At 31.1% G+C, this 22,151-nt stretch overlaps 2 protein-coding genes across 4 annotated transcripts in view; both read left to right on the forward strand.

The window, feature by feature from the left end:
- Positions 1-22,151, forward strand: part of LOC130901933 (class A basic helix-loop-helix protein 15-like) — a 163,192-nt gene that overhangs the window by 22,826 nt on the left and 118,215 nt on the right. For all 3 annotated transcript variants that reach the window (XM_057813636.1, XM_057813635.1, XM_057813637.1), the window contains exon 2: positions 21,159-21,222. The gene's annotated coding sequence lies outside the window, so the exon portion shown is untranslated. The remainder of the gene's footprint in view (positions 1-21,158; positions 21,223-22,151) is intronic.
- LOC130902410 (cytochrome c-like) lies at positions 9,236-9,541 on the forward strand. Its single transcript, XM_057814545.1, has one exon. The coding sequence runs from the start codon at positions 9,236-9,238 to the stop codon at positions 9,539-9,541; it is 306 nt and encodes a 101-aa protein (XP_057670528.1).

Genomic DNA, 22,151 nt, shown 5'->3' on the forward strand with positions numbered 1-22,151 from the left:
ATTAATGTAGGTATTGATAATTTTTTACCATATACGTATGTATATAAAATAGAATTTTTTATCATAATTCATATACATTAAATTGAAATGTTTTTATGACATGTAAGTTTATAATATAGGAGGCATTTAAAAGTTTAGAGCCAATAGTCGACGAAAATCGGATTTTAATCACCAATAATTATTGATTACATCGATATATATCAATAGAGCACTAGAAGAATAGATTTTCCAGAAATAAATGTTCCTGATGTTTCCTCTTTGCTCAACCTAATTAATTTCGTTTATAAAATAAATATCTCGTATACCAACGTATCAATACTATTTTTTCGCAAAAATTGTGTAAAAAATAAAAAGGATTGAACAATGGAGCTCATAAATTAGGGAAGTTTCATCATGCTTGCTTTTGCCTCTAGAGCAGGGGTCTCCAAACTAGGGCCCGAGGGCCACATCCGGCCCGCGAACAGTTTTGTTCGGCCCGCGGAGAGCTAACATACTTGAAAACTCTTGTTAGAGAACATATTTTTTATAGCAAATTAAATTTAGTTTACTGAAGTATTCTAATTTTATGTTGAATAATTATTAATATGACATCTATATTGATATGGTCATGGGCTAACTACTCATAACATTGTTGTAGTCTTATTGTTATTGTTTTTGTGATAAGTTGGATAAAGAAACACAGACGAGTAGACATGTGTAATATGCAGAAAATTTAACTTCAGTATATAATAACTAACAAATACTAATGAGATTTATGTAATTGAGATTTTCCACTGAAAATAATCAGTCTCAGTAGTGTGGCTGAATATTTCACATTTTTTAAAATGTGAAAAACATTTATTTCGTAATTAAAAAAGTATCAATTTCTTCCGGAATAGTTTGATATTAGTGTATAAATCAAGAAGATGCTGTGTTTTTTTCCTTGCAATCTCAATTCAGTTCGTTCAAATGTTTTGTCAAATCAACATAGAATGCTAACTTTCACAGCCATGCGTTGTTTTGTAATTCAGTAAGAGGGCGATGCTTTTCATTCAGAAAAATTTCGATCACTGCTCGAAGTTCAAAAAAGCGCTGAAGGACTTTCCCACAACTAAGCCAACCTACGGTAGTATGATAATTTAAGTCATTTTCTCCAATCTCTTCAATAAATTGTCGGTGATTAAGCCCAAAAGATCTGATAAAATTAACAGTTGATATGACTGGTTTCAGAATTTCAGACATATGCAAACATTTTCCGCACAAAGACTGTCGATGAATGATACAATGTACTATGGTTTTGGACCACCGTCATTTTCTACAGCCGTTGACACAAGAGCGACCACTCCTTTATATTTCCCACTCATGTTTTTGCCTCCATCTGTTGTAATACACAAGTTTTTCCACCGTAACAACCCCATTTCCCTCTTGCGAAGTTTCTGCACACCATCAAGGCTTTTGTAGCTTTAGTGATTATCTCCTTTTCGTGTTTGTTCCAGAGAAGTTTACTATCTAGTGTGAGTGCTAGATATTTTACCTCTGTATCTTACTAAATGATTTGCCCGTCTAGCTTGATGGAATTGAGATTGAGTTTTTCTTCCTAGTAAAGGAAATTCGAATAGGTCCACTCGAATAGGTCTTATTCGAGTGGACGTTTCAACCCTACCGATCGACACCACATTTTTGTATAGTTAAGTCCTCTTTGAACTAGATCACAGAACAAGATATACTACTAAGTGGGAGATGCGACTACCCCTTGAAGTTATTTCCATCATAGTAGTACTATGTAGTGCATAATAGTACTAGTACTAGAAATGCACGTATTCCAGGCTTCTTAATAACTTCCAACTGTTCTGCCGTGACTATCATGTGCTGAAGCTTCTTCTTTTTATTCCTTTTCTATTAGAGACAAGCGTCAGCAGTTAGATAATACAACATTTGATCACCATACAGCCAAAACCTTGCGGATCATAAGCAACTTGTGGTAAAGCGTATTATAATGATCTTTATCTGACGGATACATTGGTCGCCTCATTTCCACTTTTAAATCAATAATACTATAAGTAAACATTCTTCAAAGTTACTATATTGTTGTCATATACCTATTTCAATATTTTTTGATCTTCTTGGTACTAGTTCTGAACTTAATGTTAATCTCATACCATACAATGATCAGTTTCATTATTACCTCCTTTTTCTCACTTTGTTAGTCAATCCGCAACCTAGCAATACATTTTTTATTCATATTTTAAGAGAAACACATCAATATCAGATATAAATAGGTAAGACTGAATATTGTTTGTACAATATATAGTTTTGAGGCTACTTATAGAGGTTTTCACATTTGTCACTTAATATATATTGTATGTTATAGAGAGAGATAATCGACAATTTGTATGTAAGCTATTACCAACGATTATATTTTATTCAAAATACAATGTAAAAGTTCATATTTTCAATAATTTTTACATAATTCTAGAATTTTTATAGTCTCATAAATTAAATATATAACCTTGGCGACCGCATAGCGCTAACTGTATTCGTTTTAAAGTCGTAGTGACTTGAAAGTAGTTTTATAAAAACCTAATGAGCACTTTTTCTAGCATTTCTCATTTTCAATGTTATGAATATGATAATAAGAATACTAAACTTTTTCTTTCATTACTCACATATTTGTAATTGCTTCTATTGAGAATGTCATTTTAAAAATTTCACAGTTTTTTCTTATTATCTGTTACCGATGAAAAGAGATTATGTGAAATTGGTTTAAATATCTCCATCAATGTGAAAAAATCTTAACACGGTTCGATTTCTTCTGGGAATTTTTAGGCATTTCAATGGAATCTGTACAAGCATCTGATGTGAAAGTGAGATTCAAAGATAATAGTCCGAGGAGGTTTCATTCGGTATATTTCGATAAAAATTTACTTTTCTAGTGCGTACACTAACTAAAATATTACTTGGATGGTTGAAACAAAGTAACAAAATCTAAACAAGATGAATAATCAACAGCTTTTACAACTGCTGGTTATCACTAAGTAGTGGTGAGAAAACGAGTTGATTTGGAGAATCTACAATAGAAAATGATACGTAAACAGTTAAATTACTCCCGTGTTACCATATTATTTTCCTTTGCAGAACTACAGTTAAATATTCTGAAGTATTCTTCTATCCTCATCTTTTACCTGTGAGTTGAGACAAATTACATTAGCATCAATAACGAAATTACTATTTTACTGTCGTAACACACGAACTGGTGCGAATAATTCCCTAGAGAGTATTATACATAAATAAGGTTTAAATAGATTGATACGCTACTGAAGCCAATTAATTTAAGACAAAGAGCACCTGGCAAAGTGCCTATCTCATTGAATTTTCAAAGAGCCGGGCGGATTGTTTCATAATAATTAACGACTATAAAAATTAGTTCAACAACTTTTTAGTGCCCGACAAAATAAACATGGTATAACCGTATAGTGTAGAGGTGGATATTCATCCATACAATTACGATTCTATAAATATCTATAAATTATATTTCCACTCATCTGTTCCATATTTGTACTTTGAGAAAAGTTTTACGATTTTTCATTCAATTGCATCATCCTTCGATTGATGAATGGATGTTGATCTTTCTATTTTCACTAACAATAAGATGATTTATCATCATTAAACATATTGTTTTGAAACTCCATCATTTTCGTCACGAAATCTAATGTTGATTATATATCTTCACTTTGTTTTTGTTATATATATGGGAAGCGTGCATTTATATAATGCGAGTGCCAAATTTTAGTAGAGGTAAAAAATAATGTTGTAATGAACGTTTTCATTTCTTATGATAACAACCTTATTAGAAAAGATTTGTAAATGCCAACAGGCTTTTAAGTTAAAACGTAGTAGGTCCAAATTTTTGAGCATTGTTTTTTATAGCAAAAGCTTGACATGCGGTACCCATTTTTTCTTGAATTTTCCTTTGAACTTTCCTTTAGACATATGAAAACATTTTTCCAATACCCACTCTTTGCTTTCCAAAATACTAAAAAACTACATCGCCGATGAGTTTTTTTAATTTTTTTAAGGCGATAGTTTTATAATTTGTAGCAAAGTATTCCCTTTCGAAACTAAGGAAAGTGTTTACTTTTATGTGAAATTTTTGAGAAGTTTCATCAATACTATTGTTCAACACAGTGATATAAATGGCGATCATGAAATGATTTTTCTTTTGTCCAGCCAAAAACTAAGCTTTTCCTCCCTGTAGTTGCCAAGTTCCTTAATTAAGTAAGTAAAATGTAATTTCCAAAAACCACCTTCTTCAAAATTCAGCTGATTAACACATGAATGCTTTTTCTACATAATGAAATATGTTGTTTATAGTACATTTCTTAGTGGGTTGATTGCAATTACGTCTTCTACTACATATTGAAGGAAATAACACAATATTCCTTGTACGTGCATTTTTGGTGTCATTGCTTCTGTAGTAGCTTCTATTCACCGATTAATTACATGTGGAGCATGTATCTACTATAGATATAAGAGATTAGTTAAATTTAGATATAAACATTTCGTTGTAGCATACCTAGCGAATTTTTTAGGCAGGTTGCACAGTTTTCCTTGATATCCTACAGCATTCAAAGTTGGCAACAAAAGGAACTTTTCTAGGAGGTTTCCACTCTTGAGTAGAGGCTCTCAATTTTAGGAAAGTATTCCGAGTTTTTATAACAGTTCTATATACTTTCGGTATGTTTAGTTTTGGTTAATAATAAAAAATAAATAATTTTTATTTGAGTCTGAATTACTAAAACTGAACTAGAGTATATTGTTCTAAGGTCTATCTATGGGAATCTAATCGCAACTTCCAGGATGCCTGCCTCTAAATTCACAAGATAACTACTCATTTTGGAGTAGTTAACTTATGTTTTATGCACACAAACTATTTTGAAACTTTGAATAATAAAACTTTGCGTTGAAGTTTGCTTGTTTTGTTGTAGGAACTAACCTCTATTTTTAATTCTATCGCAGTGTACCACACTTGAATTCAAAATTTCATAACTATTATTCTATGAAATAATAAAAGTATACGGTGATAATTGTGATAGTCAGTCAACTATAGTTACTTTATGAAAAACGGTCTTCCCTTCCAAAAAAAAAATTTTGCTACTTGTGGTCACAAGTTCTCAATTCAGCTATAACCGCATTTGATTGAGTCAAAAAAACAACTTTGACATTTGCCATATGGAACACTAGTTTCATTAGAATCATGATTGGTTGCTTCGTATTGAACTTTGTTGAGTGTTGAAACATGATATGAAAATTGTTGTTACAAATGTTTCAATAAACTGATGGACTGACTTCTTAGTAACAAATCTTTTTCTATACTTTCAGTCAAGTGGATATCAAATTGAATTGAAAGCTTCCGTTAGAAATTGTTGTAAATATATGTGCTATATCAGAAAATCTCAAATTCACACACTATCTTCAAGCTCAACATATGGATTGCCAATTGTTGAGTGTACCAATATAAAAAAAATTAATTAACTTGAATGATTTGTTAACAATTAGGATCAATTTAAGCGAAATTAGTCAAGAGAGGAATTATCAGTCTGTTCCCATAGACTTGTTACTATTTCATGAATTTAACGATCTTCATCTATTTTTTTATTAGGTAAACTAAAATGTTTGTTACAAATGTGTTATTCGTTATTCTCCTAAAATTTATTTTTCATTATTCGTAGTTATAGTCATCATAAAATCAATCATTTAGTTTGTCCTATATATATATATATATATATATATATATATATATATATATATATGTTTTGGTACGAGAAATATCATTTTCATTTAGTTCCTTCGAATCGAAGGTATGTGTATCATTATAAGTGATACGGAAATTAAAATAACTGTTACAAAATATAGTCGACTCATGAATCTTCAACACCTGGTTTACATCACAAGATATGACCCAAATATATTTATATAAAATTGCAAATAACACTGATTCAAGTTTGCTATAGTTGAGTTGATTTCAGCACAGATTAAAAAATTTGCCTATCATGAACGCTGAAGATTATTGAGGCCAGATTGGATATTGTGTCTCACTTCAGTATATTACGAATATTTTTGATATTTTCTTATAATAGTAAACAAGTGATAAAGTTAACTGTGTTTTAGATAATAATCGGCATACAAAAATGGATTACTTAGATCATTTAGTCTATTATTCAGCTCTATAAAATAATGGTGTATCAGTATTATTCGTGTTACATAGGAAATGAATAGTTTTCGCGAATAATTTTCAGATTCGCTCAACCATTTGTTCTCCTGAAACTGATGACTACTTTGTAGATTTTGTACCATTTCCAAAGATGTAGGTAGTTTTAAGTCTAGACAAAAGTGTTTATTTCATTTTAAGGTGAGTAGGGTGGAATTAAATGTTTCTGTCAATAAAATTGATCTCAGTCGTTGTCTTCAAAACACATAACGCATGTTATAAATTTACAATCGACCTGTTACATGAAAGTTTGAATCTTCGTTGTCTCCATCCAAGAGTTGTGCAAATTCAACGAATGTCTACGTTTTTCTGTAATTATTCATATTATTAATTGTTCCAGTTTGAGATTTCTATTATAACCTTGTTGTAAAATTCCTTGAAATGGGATTACATATTGCCGATTTGTCTAAGAAATTAAGTTCCTTCTGCTTTGGGCTGAGATCCGTTTCCAAAGAATTAAGCTTATTAACCTCCTCAACAGTTTATTATGCCCTTATTGAGTCACATCTTCCATATGCCCTTACTTTCTGGGGTACGTGTGGTGCAACTCAATTTGAGCGAATCTTCAAATTACACAAGAGAGCTGTTAGATATTTACTCGGACTTAACAACAGGGCTCACTGTAGGGACTTCTTTAAAAGATTAGAAATTCTTACTCTTCCTTCCTTATTCATGTTTGAATCCGTTTGCCTAATTCGTAAGTACGTTTCTCCAATTTCAGAAAGGTCGTTCCGAGGCTATCCACTTAGGAACGCGAAGCACGACCTTTACCTACCTTCGCGTTCAGAATTAGTTAAGGGCTCAATATTTTACAATGCAAAATAATACACAATCACTTGCCAGTTGAAATCATTTCGCAATAATTTCAAAGCATATTTACTGGAAAGTGCCTCCTTCTCTGTAAATGATTTTTATTCTTATAATAATATTTAATTCCGGATATGCTGCATACTGTTTTAATTTTGCTATGGACTTATACACTAATTATTACCTAATACTTTTACCTATAATTTTGTTACTCATTGTGGTTTTCTTCTGTATATTGAAATTTCATTGTGTTGCTTTCTTTATTTAGTTATTTTTATGTTTGTTTTTTAGTTTTTACAAGCTTTTGTCTATAAATTGTACCAATTTTTTGACAATAAAGCAATTCTTTCTCTCTCTCTAAATTGAATGGCTGAACAAATTACGTAAATAGTATATATATATATCACTTTCTATACCCCAGCATGATTTTATCAACAAGTTTTATATTCCAAATACACCTTGTCACAAATTCTATTTAAGTAATATCATGAAATTGACATACTGTTTATTTGGGTAGTATATTTCCCATCAAACGCCCTTCCAACCCATTTTTCTTTTATATTTGCTCTTCTACAGTAAAAGACCTTTTATCATTCGCTCCAGTGACTAGCAGACAGAATATTATTAGGTTACTGATAAGTTTTCTCTTGGAATAATGCGAAAATAGAATCCCCAAGCGAGAACTTTCAGTTTCTGAGAAAATTAGAGAATAAGTTGCGAGTAATCATTGGAAAAATTACTAATACTTTCGTTTCGGTGCATCCAATGTATTGAAATATATATTATTCAGTGACTAATATTGAATAACATCTTCTCCGTAGAATGCGATCACGATCAATCCATTTATAGATATCTTAAACTATTATGGCTCGCAACTGCAAGGAGGAAAGGTGTAATCCACTCATTGTTTTAAATATTGTTGCATCTCATCAGAAGGTCCAACATTTTCTCAGTCGTTAGATTGGAGGAAACATATTTCATTTTCTTGGACACACATCGTGTAATACAAAAAATTTTGTGCTATATCGTCCGTAACTACAACTAGAAATAACCGATTCATGGTTCGCAATTGAGAGTGAGGTGGTGCTAAAAGTGTTTATTTCCGTGAATCAAATAGCAGCGATTATGCCAGAAAAAGATTAAGAAGATTGGAGAGAAAAGTCATCAGGAAAATGTAACATGAAAGATGAATGGACAATCCGATATTTATTCTGAGATAAGCGATATTCTACCAACCCAAGACATTGTTCGTTCCATTAAAGCTCGAAGAAATCAATGGTTTTGACATTCACCGTATGGTATACTTCCAAATGTTCAAAAAAGTCCTGAATGTTAGTGTGCACAACACGAAGAGAAAAACGAGGCCAAAATGAATGAATGAAATGAAATGAATGAAAAATTTCATAGATGATATCTGAGCTATGCCAATTAAAAACTGACGAAATGCATTGTTGAGGAAGACAAGACCCACACAAGGATGGAGTACTGAGGGGTGCCTTCCAATTATGAAGTTTTAGAGATATCATTATGTTCAAAAACGCAGCGTGTAGTTTCTATATTACCAGCTAGAAAGTAGTATTTGGCGTTAGCGAATATCATCACAAATTCATTCGAATTATTCTTTCTCCTGGAAGGTAGTGAAACAGTGGAAATTGAGTTCTGCTACTTAAATAGAACCAGTTTTTCTGGTAAATCGATCAATTAAGTTCTTTTGGATATTGATAGTGAATATAAAACAATAGTGCTCCAATAATAAACGAAATAATATGGAAACGAGAAACAATGAAGAATATACTGAAAAGATTACGTGGCGATCGTTGAACAACCATTAGGAAGATATGTGTCAACAGTAAACGCACGCCGCGCCTTTGCTTACTCCTTGATGCTATCTGAAAAAAGCAGTACAAAATACCACTAACTACTTTCAATTCTTTCTATTATATTTCTATTATAATTATAAACAAATGTACATATTTCAATTTGGCAAATTTATCACCTAAAAACAACTTATCTTCTTGAACCAATATGTTAAAAATGGAATTTCTCATGGATGATTTGTAAACGTCTATAAGACAATTACTATTGTCAAAAAATTATTTGTCATGTCTATCCAAAATTAGTTTAATAAACAGTAAACAAACTTCTTGGTATCCAATCCCTCAAAATTTTTTGTGAACTAAAATGTCAGTAGAAAATGGCAAAAAGCTGTTTATACAAAGATGTGCAATGTGTCATACCCTAGAAGAAGGTGGAAAACATAAGAATGGGCCAAATTTACATGGTTTAATTGGAAAAGAAGGGGGACAAAAACCAGGATTCAAATTTTCAAAAGCGAATAAAGAAATTGGCGTATGGTCAGAAGCAAAAATAGATCAGTTCCTAGAAAATCCTAAGAAGTTCATGCCAGGCACAACTATGTTATTTCCAGGTATAAAAAGTGCGAGTGACCGTAAAGATTTAATTGCTTACCTCAAGGCAGCCATGTAAAATGTAATTGTTGAACTTCCCAATATTATAGTTTGAGTTAATCTCAAGTTCTTATGAAATAATGTCACGTCAAATGTTGTTTTCTGAAGAAATGTGAGAGTATCATTCTTCTGTCAATTTTTTATGAAGATCAAATAAAAATGAACTAGAAGATAAAATTACAAATACGTCTCAGCATTATATTTGCCTTTTAAAATGGTACAATTGCAGTTATGTCATAATATGGAAAGTTACTTTCTCTTCGGAATGCTTTGGTAATAGAAATTTGGATACGAAAATATTTAATCACAGATGCAGTCAGAATTCATATCCGAGCTATGGAAATAATTAACCAATTATTAACAAAATATCTACAATTATTGTGCCAGAATGATCAAAGTCATGAAACTTTCTTTGTATTTCTAGTATTTTGGGTTTTCTATATTCGCCCGACAACGGACTACCACAGAGATATCTCAATAAATGATTCATTGTGATATAGCAATACGAACCCTTACGGGGCCTAGTTACTGAGATATAGGGTGTTCAAAATTTTAAATCAAATATTTTCCATTAATTAAGAACGCCTTTCGATATTTTTTTTCAAATTTGGTGACCAATATGCTCCTTAATAAAGTAATACTTTGACATAAACAAACTTTGGAAACATTTAACCAGTAGTGCGCTGTCAGGGCTAGTTTTCACTTTTATCCCCCTATTTTTTGCGTCACTGGAGCAAATTCTTTTTTTAATTGTTCCAAATTGCCTGATTGTTTTTAGTTAAAATACTAATAACCTTTTATGGAGCTAAAATGTAGTAATTTACAAATTAATTATTCATTTCGAATAATAATTAAGCGTAAGTAGTTCAAAACAAAAAAAAATTATTCATAATCTCAATTTCAAACAAAAATGTATTACAATAATAAGAAAATTCGCAATGAAAATACACTTATTACACCGTTTTGTACGTGTCTTTGAGAATAAATCAGGATGGGATTGAATGATTTCAGACTCAGCTGGAATTCTAGCTATTAGATCTTATTCAGATTCGATGATTGTTTCGTACACTAAAGACTTCATATAACCCCATAAAAAATCGCTAGGATTTATGTCAGGTGAGCTTGGAGGCCAACAATTGAATCCACCCCGACCAATCTATTTTTCTCTAAGACGTCTGTTTTAGTAATTTCTTGCAGCAAAATAAACAGATACCACATTTGTTGTCTAATATTTAACGATCCATTCTCCAACAATTAATCCAACAATCTCCAACCATACCCACCCACACATTAACCGAATATTTATGCTGAAATCTCATTTCACGGATTTCCTTCATCACAAACGTGACCATTTCTAGAGTTGAAAATTCCTTCTTTAGTAAATCTAGCCTCGTCGGTATACATATTTTGGAAAATTTCGATTGTCAAGACACTTTTGTGAATACCAGTTTGAAAATTCCATACACACCTGAAAATCTCTAGGTTCTAATGCTTGAACACTTAACAATTTGTATGGATGTAACACTTGTTCTTTCAAAACTTTCCGTACAATAGAATAGTCTACTCTTAAAGCTCGACCTACAGTTCGAGTACTTAAAGATGGGCTTTCAAAAATATTATTCAATATTCCCTCTTCAACACGATAGGGCATTTGCTCATTTTGCTAAAGCGGCATCGGAAAGAAATTACTTAAACAGACGTTCTAGAGAAAAGTGGATTGGTCGGGGTGGACCCAATTGTTGGCCTCTCAGATCATCTGGCTTAAATCCTTTTGATTTTTTTATATGGGGCTATATGAAGTCCTTAGTGTACGAAACAATCGAATCTGAATAAGATCTGATAGCTAGAATTCCATCTGCTGCAGGAATCATTCAATCCCTTATCAAAATGAATCGTTTATAGAAATATTTCTGTGGTAGACCGTAGTCGGTCGACTATAGAAACACCCTGTATATTATTCCAAAATAATCAGTAATATAGTAACTCAGTTACCTTAAGCATATTTGAGAATGTTTGTATGAATATGCGATTCCAATTAACGCACAAAACATCTTCCACATGACTGTGACATTTTAGTGTCGTTAAATTACAGAAAATATTGTTTTCAATGTAACCCAATTATCTTGTAGTCGGAGAATAGACGAACAATAGATAATTGATAATAATTTTTACTGCATAACTATCCCTGCGTGAAAATTTCGAATTTATATCGAATGAGATAAGATATACGGTATTTATTCATTTACACTGAGAAAAGTGTTTGGTTAGTTGATACAATGACTTTGATCTGCGTATAAGACTATAGTTACAAATTTATATTCATACGGCATTTGAATATGATACTTATAGAGGAAGAGCCAGTGACTAATTTCAGGTGGTCACTTCAAAAGTCACGAAACTTCTAGAGTAAATCCTCTATACCTACTGAAAATTAAAAGCGACTACTGGCAGACCTGTGTGGCTGGACTACCCTAAAATTTCAAGGAGGATGAGAAATGAGATGTATTTTAGTTAAAGTATCAGTCATAAAATTTCAGGAAATTACTTTCGACAGTATTTTGACTTTATGGAATTTTTTCTAGAGCATTTACATCTCTCCTAATTGTTACGATATAAATATTTATGAAAAAATCAATTTTTGTCATTTCGTGAGTCTTCAAATTTCAACAGAATAAATAAAATAAATAAACAATAAACTATACAATGCCAGAACGAAATTTCATCACTAGTCTGTCAGTCTGTCAGAGCGAAAAACGTGTCCTTGCGAGAGCAAGTAAGACAGTAACCCACAGGTGTCCATATTAGAATGAGTGCGCTTATTGGGCATCTGTAGACTTTATTAGACGTAGATTTAAAATGTTACTTAATGCAAAAGATTTTTCTTAATCTTGTTTGACGTAGATATTTTCTAAGTCACTGTCAAGGATACTGTGGGGAAATATTAAAACGCATAATATTCTAGGTATTCTTTTCTTTTAGGAGTGACAATTCGTAGCAGGTCTATGTTAACTGTGACGCACTTTTATATTTCTTACTTTACATTTCGAAGGTCCCAATACGGATATGAATAAAAAGTAGAAATTTCTTTTATCGGTTTGGAGTCTTGCATACGATTCAACATATTAGTAGTTGTTTACAAACATTTTTGGTTAGTTTTACTGAAATGTTTTTGCAATACTTTGGTATAAAATATTTATTCTCATAGCAAGTGTGTCACAGGTACAGAACATTACGCGTTTTAATATTTTCTTACATTATCCTTGACCATGACCAAGAGAATATCTGCGTCAAAAGTACAGAATAATCTTCCGAAAGTGATGTTCCAACAAGATCATTTCAAATCAACGTAATAAACTAAATACTGTCGAAAGTAATTTCCTAAAATCTTATGACTGATACTTTAACAAAACAAAATCTTATCTTCAAATCTATCAAAATCTTTGAGTAAGACCGAATGTGGAAACCAAAGTGTAAAACATAACAAAATGGTGAAATATGGAAGTTAGGAATAGAATACAAATTTTGTTATAGGGAGTTACCCTCCGCCATATTTCTGATACAATCTGTCAAAATTTTGTATGAATCTGATAAATAGACTAGTTCCAATACTCACATGAAGAAAACTGTTTACGTTGTTGAGTGAAGAAAAAAAATGTGTGATTGGGTGATAATTAAAGATTATTTTCGCGTTAAAAAACTATTGGAGAAGCCAAGAAAAGTTACGTAAATATTATAGTGTGTGTGCTGCGTTCCATAGAATAATTTGTAAGTGGTTCACTGCTTTTAAAAGTATCCAAATGAAGACGGATGATGTTGAATGTTATGGACCGTTATTTATTTCAACTATTTCAAAAACGTCGTGAGACAACTAAGTGAATATTTCAACTGAACGGGCATGAAATATTATGCATAGGTTACATATAACAAAGCTCTATGCATGATAGGTGCTGCGATTACTTAATATTAATCAAAAGTTCACAAACATTCAAAATTCAAACGAAGTTTGGATATCCTCAAACGTGATGCAAGGGAGTTTTTCCGTCGATATATCAGGGTAGGTCTTTTGTATATCATTGTACTCCAGAAAGAAGCGCGATTTAAGAAAGAAAAAGATTTTTTTCATCTAATAAGATCGTGGCCGCAGTGGCTTAAAATTCTTTAACTGTAATCTTTATCGATTATTTGGGAGAAAAGAGAATGGCAATATTGCTGACACGTTTTAATACCTTACTAAAGAAAAAACATAATCGTTTGTTGTAGAAAGAGTTTTGTTTTATCACGAAAATGCACCTGCCGATTCGTCCGCTCTTGTTACAGAAAAATTTACGCAACTGCGTTACAATTTATTGCCTCATCCGTCATATTAACTCTCGTTACTCTCTCTACTCAAAATGGCTTGATGGAAAGATTATTTTGATATAGAATTAATAGATTATGTTTTTAGATTTCTATATTTCTCATCATATCCTCTATACCTTTGTCATTCATGTCATTTTGTGGTGCCTATTATATTGTATTGGTCATAGAATTCTCTAAATAGACTTCTAAAAATACATTCCAGTTATGAAGATAAACGTCGCCTTGCCTCGCACCTTCCTCCACCACGAAATATATACAGAATATTTAGTCTATACTAAGGAGAAAGCTCTTGCAGGAAAAAATTTGTTTGTAATTGTTTATAAATCCAACGTAAAATATGACTGCTCTTTGTAGCATTTGCAGAATCTTTTTATAAAGTTACGTTCATTGTAAATTAGTGATTAACACACTTTTCGCATCTCGTATTTTCGTTGAAATTAGTTGGTTTCAGTTGTATTGAAACATAAGTCAACTTTCCATTATTACGGAAAGATCCATTCGTGTTTCATCACCTTATTAAACATTTTTTGGAAGCTGTGAGTTGATAAGTCTCTGTAGAACTACGTCCAATCACAACCTTTGATACTAACTTTTAATTACATTTACATAATCTGATCGTTGACATGCTGTATCTGTTACTTCATCACATTTTTCATTTCGAAATATTGTACATTTAATTTCGGACGTAAAAGTTTTACGTGTTTTTAAATTGAAGTATAGGTATGCTTGCTTCCATATGCTCTACTTTATCGACAAATATAAACATAAAGTTTTACGCAATGTTTTACTCACTAAAATAATGTTTCAAATTTAAAAAAATGGTTTGCTACAAAATTATATTTTCTAAATGAATCCAAGGTGGTACATGTCATAATAAATTTACTATAGTAAATATATTTTCCGGCAATAATGTTAATTCATTATTTAGATCAAATGATGTAAATTGAAATAATTTATTATTATTGCCATATAATATGAGTATATAGATGTTATCACAGTCATAACATCTATATAATTTTCATTACCCTTTCGGTAATGTGACTATTTTGATACTGCCGTCGGATTGAAAGTCCACAAGAGGCCTCGTAGCCATAAGTTAATTATTTGGTATATTCTTTTATCAAAAACACAAAAACTATTGGTATATATTTATGTTAAATGATGGAGAAAAATACTTTAAAAACATAAAATTCATGAACTAAAAACAAAGGGAAGAAGGAATGTAGACAAGTCTTTAAAAGTGCTTCAAAAGTGCAAGCGTTGTTACTTCAAAACTTGTCCAGCAAATGAATTTCTGTCGATTTATTTAACGTCAGGATATTCATTTTCCAACGTCCAAAAAAGAAACAAATATATTTAACTTATTGGGACCAATTTACATCCTTTGTGTCTTCCATCGCAAGTGAAGTGAGAAAGAACAACGGAGTTTCGACTTATAAATCGGAAACACTTTAAAGCAACAAAACACTGAAATGTCATCTTCTACTCAGAAACATAACTAAAAAACTGAATATTCCAATTAGAATGCATAACAGCCGCGGATTGTCACACAAAAGCCTCGCTATTCGTACCCAGCGTTACTCTAACGTTGGCAGAATGCCGCTTGATGATTACTGAGACGAATATGGTAATGGAGAAATTTCAAATTATCTGGAATTTTCAAGCGCTTTGAACTCGGGTCCGTGTGGCATTGGCGAAAGGTAAATAAGATAGAACAATGTTGCGACATAGGTTCAGTCAATTGTGTTTCTCATAATCAGGGTAGAACGTTATCAAGAAGGTTTACCTGGAAATTCAACCTTGAGCACATGTGAATTGATGGGAGGACTAAGATAGTTAATCAAACAACAGATGAAGATGATAAGAATCACATATCGGATACAATCTCATATTTTTCCAAAATGATATTAGTTGAGTTAAGAAAATAGTTTTTGCTTTACTAAATCGAAGAATATAACTTTCTACTCGTATATTTCAATAAAGAATTTATCATTCAGTGTTTTGAGCGACTATTATTACTATCAAAAACTGATAACAGTTTATCAATACATTATGAAGGTTATTGAGGTAACCATCGGCCAGATAAAAACTTGGAGATTTTTTCAATTGAATTTATAACAATATTTTAAATATATACGCTTGTTGTTCAATGCGACTCTGTATAACAATGGTATACTAGGGATCAAATAATATACGTTTGGTAAATTCAAAATTAAATTTTGTATTGAGGAATATTTGTGAAGAGGTGAGTGAAATTAATAGTTAAGTCAATAAATTAGAGAGCATAATGAAGAAATTTAGAGATACTAGAGTTGCTACTAAAATTTTGGGATATGGCAACACTGATCTGATTATGTCAAATGTGACACTCCCATAATAAAACTTGACACGTGAACATACTAAGAACGTGTTATCATAAGAATGTTATTCGAATTGTTTACAGATATTTGAAACATTCAATCGTGGTCGCACTTCGCTAGAGGAAGAATGTCAAGAAAGTCTTTCCAAATCAGCTGTGGCACCGGAAACTGATATTACAAGATGTGACATACCGTGAGATTAAGGCATACTTGGGCATTAGTTTCAATCAATATTGGTTAAAAATTTGGCTGACAAAAATATTTGTTCGCGTTGGATAATACGGCGAGGCAGCGACTCATAAATCTATGTATATCAACCCGAAGCTAAACAACAATCGACTGTATACGTCTTTGAAGACGAGTCAAATCCCACTAAAATTGTTCACACATGAACCACTTAGCAGAAAATGGTCGCGTATTATTTCTAGCTAGATATATCGGACCATTTTATTAGAACAGCATAGACGGTCAATTCTGAATGGTACATAAGCATTTGTTTGCCAGAAGATGAATCAGTCTTCCACCGAACAGTCCTTGTTTGGCATCTAATGAATTCTTCTACGAGGACGACGTTGCACTGAAGAAACGGTTTGTTTTTATTTGTTTATCTCAAAACTTTAGTAGCAACCCTCGTGACAATAGAATCAGCTGAAATTTGCAGTTAAAACATATTTTTCAATAGTTTAACTAAATTTTATGATCTCTTACACTATTTTCCCCCTTAAAACCCAACATGTAGGTCCGAAATCTCTTTATACTTATTTTTATCGTTACAGTTAAATGGACAACACATATTCAATTAACAGTTATTAGAAGGGATGTGCAATGTGACTTATTAACTCTGAGCTATATGAGAATTCTAAATTCACTTTAGCGACACAAAAACGATATTGATATATATATGCTGGTGCCTTCACTTTTCTTCTGATCCATTTATAAACCAAAACAATAATCATCATTCACATTGTTACCTATTATGTTGAGTCATATCCAATTATAAATATTTGTTTTTATTTTTCTCTCTCAAAACTTAAGTAACAACCCTCGTATCAGAGCTTTTTCTATAATTAAGAAATTCAGAAACTAATGAGGAGATGATGAGGTATATAATATTCTAGAAATACCCACATTAAAATATAGTTGATGAGAAATCAATGAAGATATGTTTTAATGAATATTTGTTGTGATGTTTCCATCGTCCAAGATATACTACAAATAAATGCAAAATCATGAGCTTTGTAACTTTGTAATATAGAAACAAAGCCTATTTAGAAAAATATTGAACAAAATCAAAGTTATTTCAGTGGTTTATGACAGAGGAAGTTTTTCAAATAGATTTATCCTTATGTGTTCATTACAATAATTACGCATAATACTATAAATATTAGCAAGCTCTGTTTTGATAATGAATCGATGAAAAAAGGATATATTATATTGCATTTGTCGAAGTTGTATATTTTTTACCCTATATATTGATATCATACCTGATTGAATCTCTCAGTAAATGTTTTTGAAATGTATTCATTTTATTCCTTTATCATGATTTTCCTCGATATTTGATCTTCCCACTGTATTTGCAAAATATAAAACCGGCATAAAGCTACAAAGATCACAAAAACGTTTTTTTGTTTTGTAACTTCCACGCACACTGATCAAATATAGATATAGAAACATATTTCATATAATTTTCTTCAGTATAAAAATTTCTGCTCCGTTTGTAATTTTGTTCAAAAGTTATCGATTTATATATATGTAAACTCCTAAATTTACGCTGGTCTATATCGAGAATAATATAGTTAGAAACTTTGGTAACCGGAATAATACTTTTCCGATATCTAATCACGCAGTTAATTCAAATAATGATTGCGTGACAAAAACTAGTGTGTATATAAATATCAATTAATCCTTCTTCTAAATACAGGATCTTCAGGAAATGCTGTAAAATTTGAACTACGTGGACTAGATATGCGTTCACCCTATATCCAAAATTTGATTCAAACTTAGCTAGCGCCTTTAACACGTCCTGTTTAGATGGTTTTCCATGAATATCTCAAATTCCTCTATCTAAACAAATAAAACTGAAGGGATAAATATTTTATTGTAAACAAAAAAGAAATCTGTGCCTATTTGAATAATTCTACGCATTGTTTTGCGAACAAATTAATCACCATTAGGGATTAGTCAAAATCATTACTTTAGTAATGCGGGACTAATGTGATTAAACTGAAAATAATCCCTGAATGTTTTCAAGAATTGAATAACCTTTAAAAAGCAATTGAATTAATGTCGCATTTTTATCTCATTTTGTCAGAAAACAAGAACGATTTCGAAATTTTGGTTTTTTTTGGTAAAAATCTCAGCTTTCAAATCTACTACTAAAAAATTCGTCAAAAAAACTGATGACGAAAAATTTATCCTTAATAGTTTGTACAAGTAACAAATTTGAAGTTTGTAGAAAGAGAATTTTTTTACGATAAGATCAAAAAACTTATCGATCTGACGACTCGAACGGCTATACATCTATTAGAAAGAACTTTTGAATGTAATTAATTAACAGTAATTTGAAATTAAAATTAAATGTTTAATTCTTTAATTTTAAGAGGTTATGTGCACAAAATTCGTCTGTATCGGTGGTAATGTTTTGTTCCCAACATCCTTGTTCGTTGGTTATGAAAATACGAGTATAATTCGCATTATTGCACCGATTTCCTCCGTGGTGTTTTATTTTTAAAACTGATATCAAAGAAATAGGGAGAAGCAATGTCTGAAAGTCAACAATGTCCTTTAGACGATAAAACACTGATAGACAGTGTTAAGATCTTTCCACATTTGTATGATACAATGGATCCATACAGAGAATTTCTATTGGTTTAAGAGAATTTCTATTGGATTAGGTAGTAATTTACAAATGTCCTTGATTTACTGCTTAAACCAGAAAATTACCAACGAGAAAGTTTCGTTTAATGTTAATTTTAATTTAGATGAATAAACCAAGCTCTAGACACTCTTAATAGTTCCTGGAGACTCTGGTTATTGCTATTGATTTTCTATAAGAGTAACGAATGAAAAATATTATTCCTACGGGACGAACAGCGTATATATGAAATTATTTTTGTGTAATTAATATGTGCATATATCCATAAAAATGATAGTGTTATCATTTTAACGAGAAACCACGTCATTACAGTTCGCTGTTACATACATTTAGTTAACTTTTGCCGTGTTAACGAAGTAATTTTTTAATATTAAGTCTATACAAGATGAATGTTGTTTTATATTTTGCTAATTTAAGTTCGTGAAAAATCTGAGTAGTAACAGATTCCAAATAAACTAACCAAATGATATCTGAATCCTACCAAACTTAACAATTTCTTTTGAATTGAGGGAATATTCAATCGAATGATTTATGTATCTTCTTCCTAAATTAACATATCGCAAATTATCTTCAATATCTTCTATCCATTAATCATAAATGGATTGGAAAATTAAGGGCTGAAAAGAGTAAAATGTTGGCAAGAAGTTGTTGATATGTTGATGTTTCTGTGAGAAATTTGTTCATTCATAGTTTTTGAGGTGATATTTTATTAATAGTGATGTAAAATTTCACATTAACCATGAAAAGTATTTTGTAATATATTACTCACGAGTGTATAATGAAGGTGTCTTATTCCACTTGCTAGCGCTCGTGCCAATAGACTCAATAACTCATTATTTGCAAGTATAATACTATACTTTATACACGATTACTAAATATTTTTATTTAAACTAATAGCAAAAATAAATTACAGAATCTAATGAAATAACTAAGTAAAATATTTACTTAATATTTTACCTTTGTTGCTTGGTATTTATTATTAGATGCTTTGGTTGAAAAGTTATTGATATCTTCGCTAGAGAAAGTTTTCGCTCTTTTATACTAAAAACCTTCTAATATTCGTTTCATTAATGCTCGATTTTCATGATTTATATCTTGATATAAGGTGATCCTACTTCTAAGCATAATGTACACAGCGGCTGGATGTAAATGTCACGGTATCTACCTAAAAACTGCACAACTCCGAATGATGGGTGCAAGTATGTTAATAGTATCAAATAAAACTTTGAATAAAGAAAATCTGGGCATACTAATCCATCGTGCAATATAGATTTTGGGAAAGAGGTGGAATCACACGAAAATCTTTGGAGGTCTTTGAATTATGATTGCAAGTATGCGTTTCTGGATAATTTACATTAAAAAAAATAATATACGACCAATGGCATATTGATTTGGAAAGTTAGAAAGGGCTGTACAAGTTGAAAATGTTGCAAGAGAATATCTGCATATTTTTCTTACATACAAAAAGTTGTAAAAATAATACCACTTGGTTGTGCTAACTAACAAAGTCGATTCAGAAATTGAAGTGGTTTTCACAACCATGAGAAAGTAGACTTAATTCATTCAGGAAATCATTGATCTAAGTATTATTTTTTTGTTAGTTTATACTTATGACTCCTGTTTGTGCAGTGATCATAAATAACCTTTTTTTATTATACAACACAAATATTTGACATTCTTCCAATATTTTCCAGTTCTTTCGAATTTTTTTACAGTGATAAAAATTTTAAGATAGCGTTAATACAGATTGTGAAAAAAACCTTCATTAGTTTTGATAAAAATACCAACAATAATGTATGTGAAATTTTCATACTTCTTATTAATATGTAAATTTAGTATAATAAGGCTGCAGATCCAGAACCATTAATTTGTTATTGACACTTTTTTTGTAATCGAAAATATTATCTTAGAAGTTTTTAGTCCTGAATACCTTGCAAAAAACAGATGTTAATCTTATTGAATGTTACAATTATATCCTATTTCGTATATCATCTGTTGAAGGAGGCTAGCAGTGTAATCTAATATGGTACCCTTTGTTTCAGAAAATAGCGGACATTGGTGGCAACCAAAGCAGAAGAGGTGTATCACACCTCATATTGAAATAAGGTCAGAATATAATTATTATACGTACATACATACTATACTTTCACGTTAAAATGTACAAAAAATAGGAAAAAAATATGATGGAACAGAATAAATATGGACTTGTGAAAATTTTAATAGTTGTGTATTATATACACAGATAGCGTTTCCATAATGACAACAATGATATTTTGTAAGCGAGTCTATAAATACACAAATAATTTAGTTAAAGTGGTTGTGGCAAAATATATCATTCCTTCACTACGAAATTCGATTCAAACATTATCTGAGGAAAAAAAAACATAAAAATTGTTAATATCAATCCTTCAGTGGCATCAATCATCAATCCTGTAAGCGATTTGTAATGTTTTTTATCTCTTTCTCATACTTCCTAAGCTCTTTATCTTAGTTTTTAGAGAAGAAGAGGTCCCAGACATTCTGTAAGACACCTATAGCTAGGAAGTTCGCTGGTCAACATAACATTGAGCTATTCTTGTTATCTCACGGTTTTGCGCTGCTGCTGTGAATATTTTTCCTCTATTTCTAGGTCGGCCACTTGAAGCTAACTAAAGCCTTGGTGTAACAAAGTAATATTATAAGATTTCTAGCCATTTTTTGATTTCTTTTGGGGAAAATATCGTGGAAAAAAACGGGAAGAGTTACGGAGTAATAGAAACAACTACTAATATACTTTTCATTATCAAAAATCTCTATATACTATATAAATAACAAATTGATCTTGTATATTGATAATAAACGCAATTATAACTTGGCATATTGAATACACTGTTAACACCACCACTACACCAACACTCACAATTACACTGTCTGACGCGCGTTTAATGGGTTGGTGAAATGGTGTATCTCCTTCAAAGATGAATAAAGCTTTGTAAGAAACGAACAAAACTCATGGTTAGGTTCATATCCTACTGACTATACAAATCAATGGTTAT

The sequence above is a fragment of the Diorhabda carinulata genome, chromosome X (genome assembly GCF_026250575.1).
Source record: "Diorhabda carinulata isolate Delta chromosome X, icDioCari1.1, whole genome shotgun sequence".
Classification (NCBI taxonomy): Eukaryota; Metazoa; Arthropoda; class Insecta; order Coleoptera; family Chrysomelidae; genus Diorhabda; species Diorhabda carinulata.

What these genes read in the sequence shown, in the direction of transcription:
- LOC130902410 (XM_057814545.1), top strand. Translation starts at nt 9,236, where the DNA reads ATGTCAGTAGAAAATGGCAAAAAGCTGTTTATACAAAGATGTGCAATG.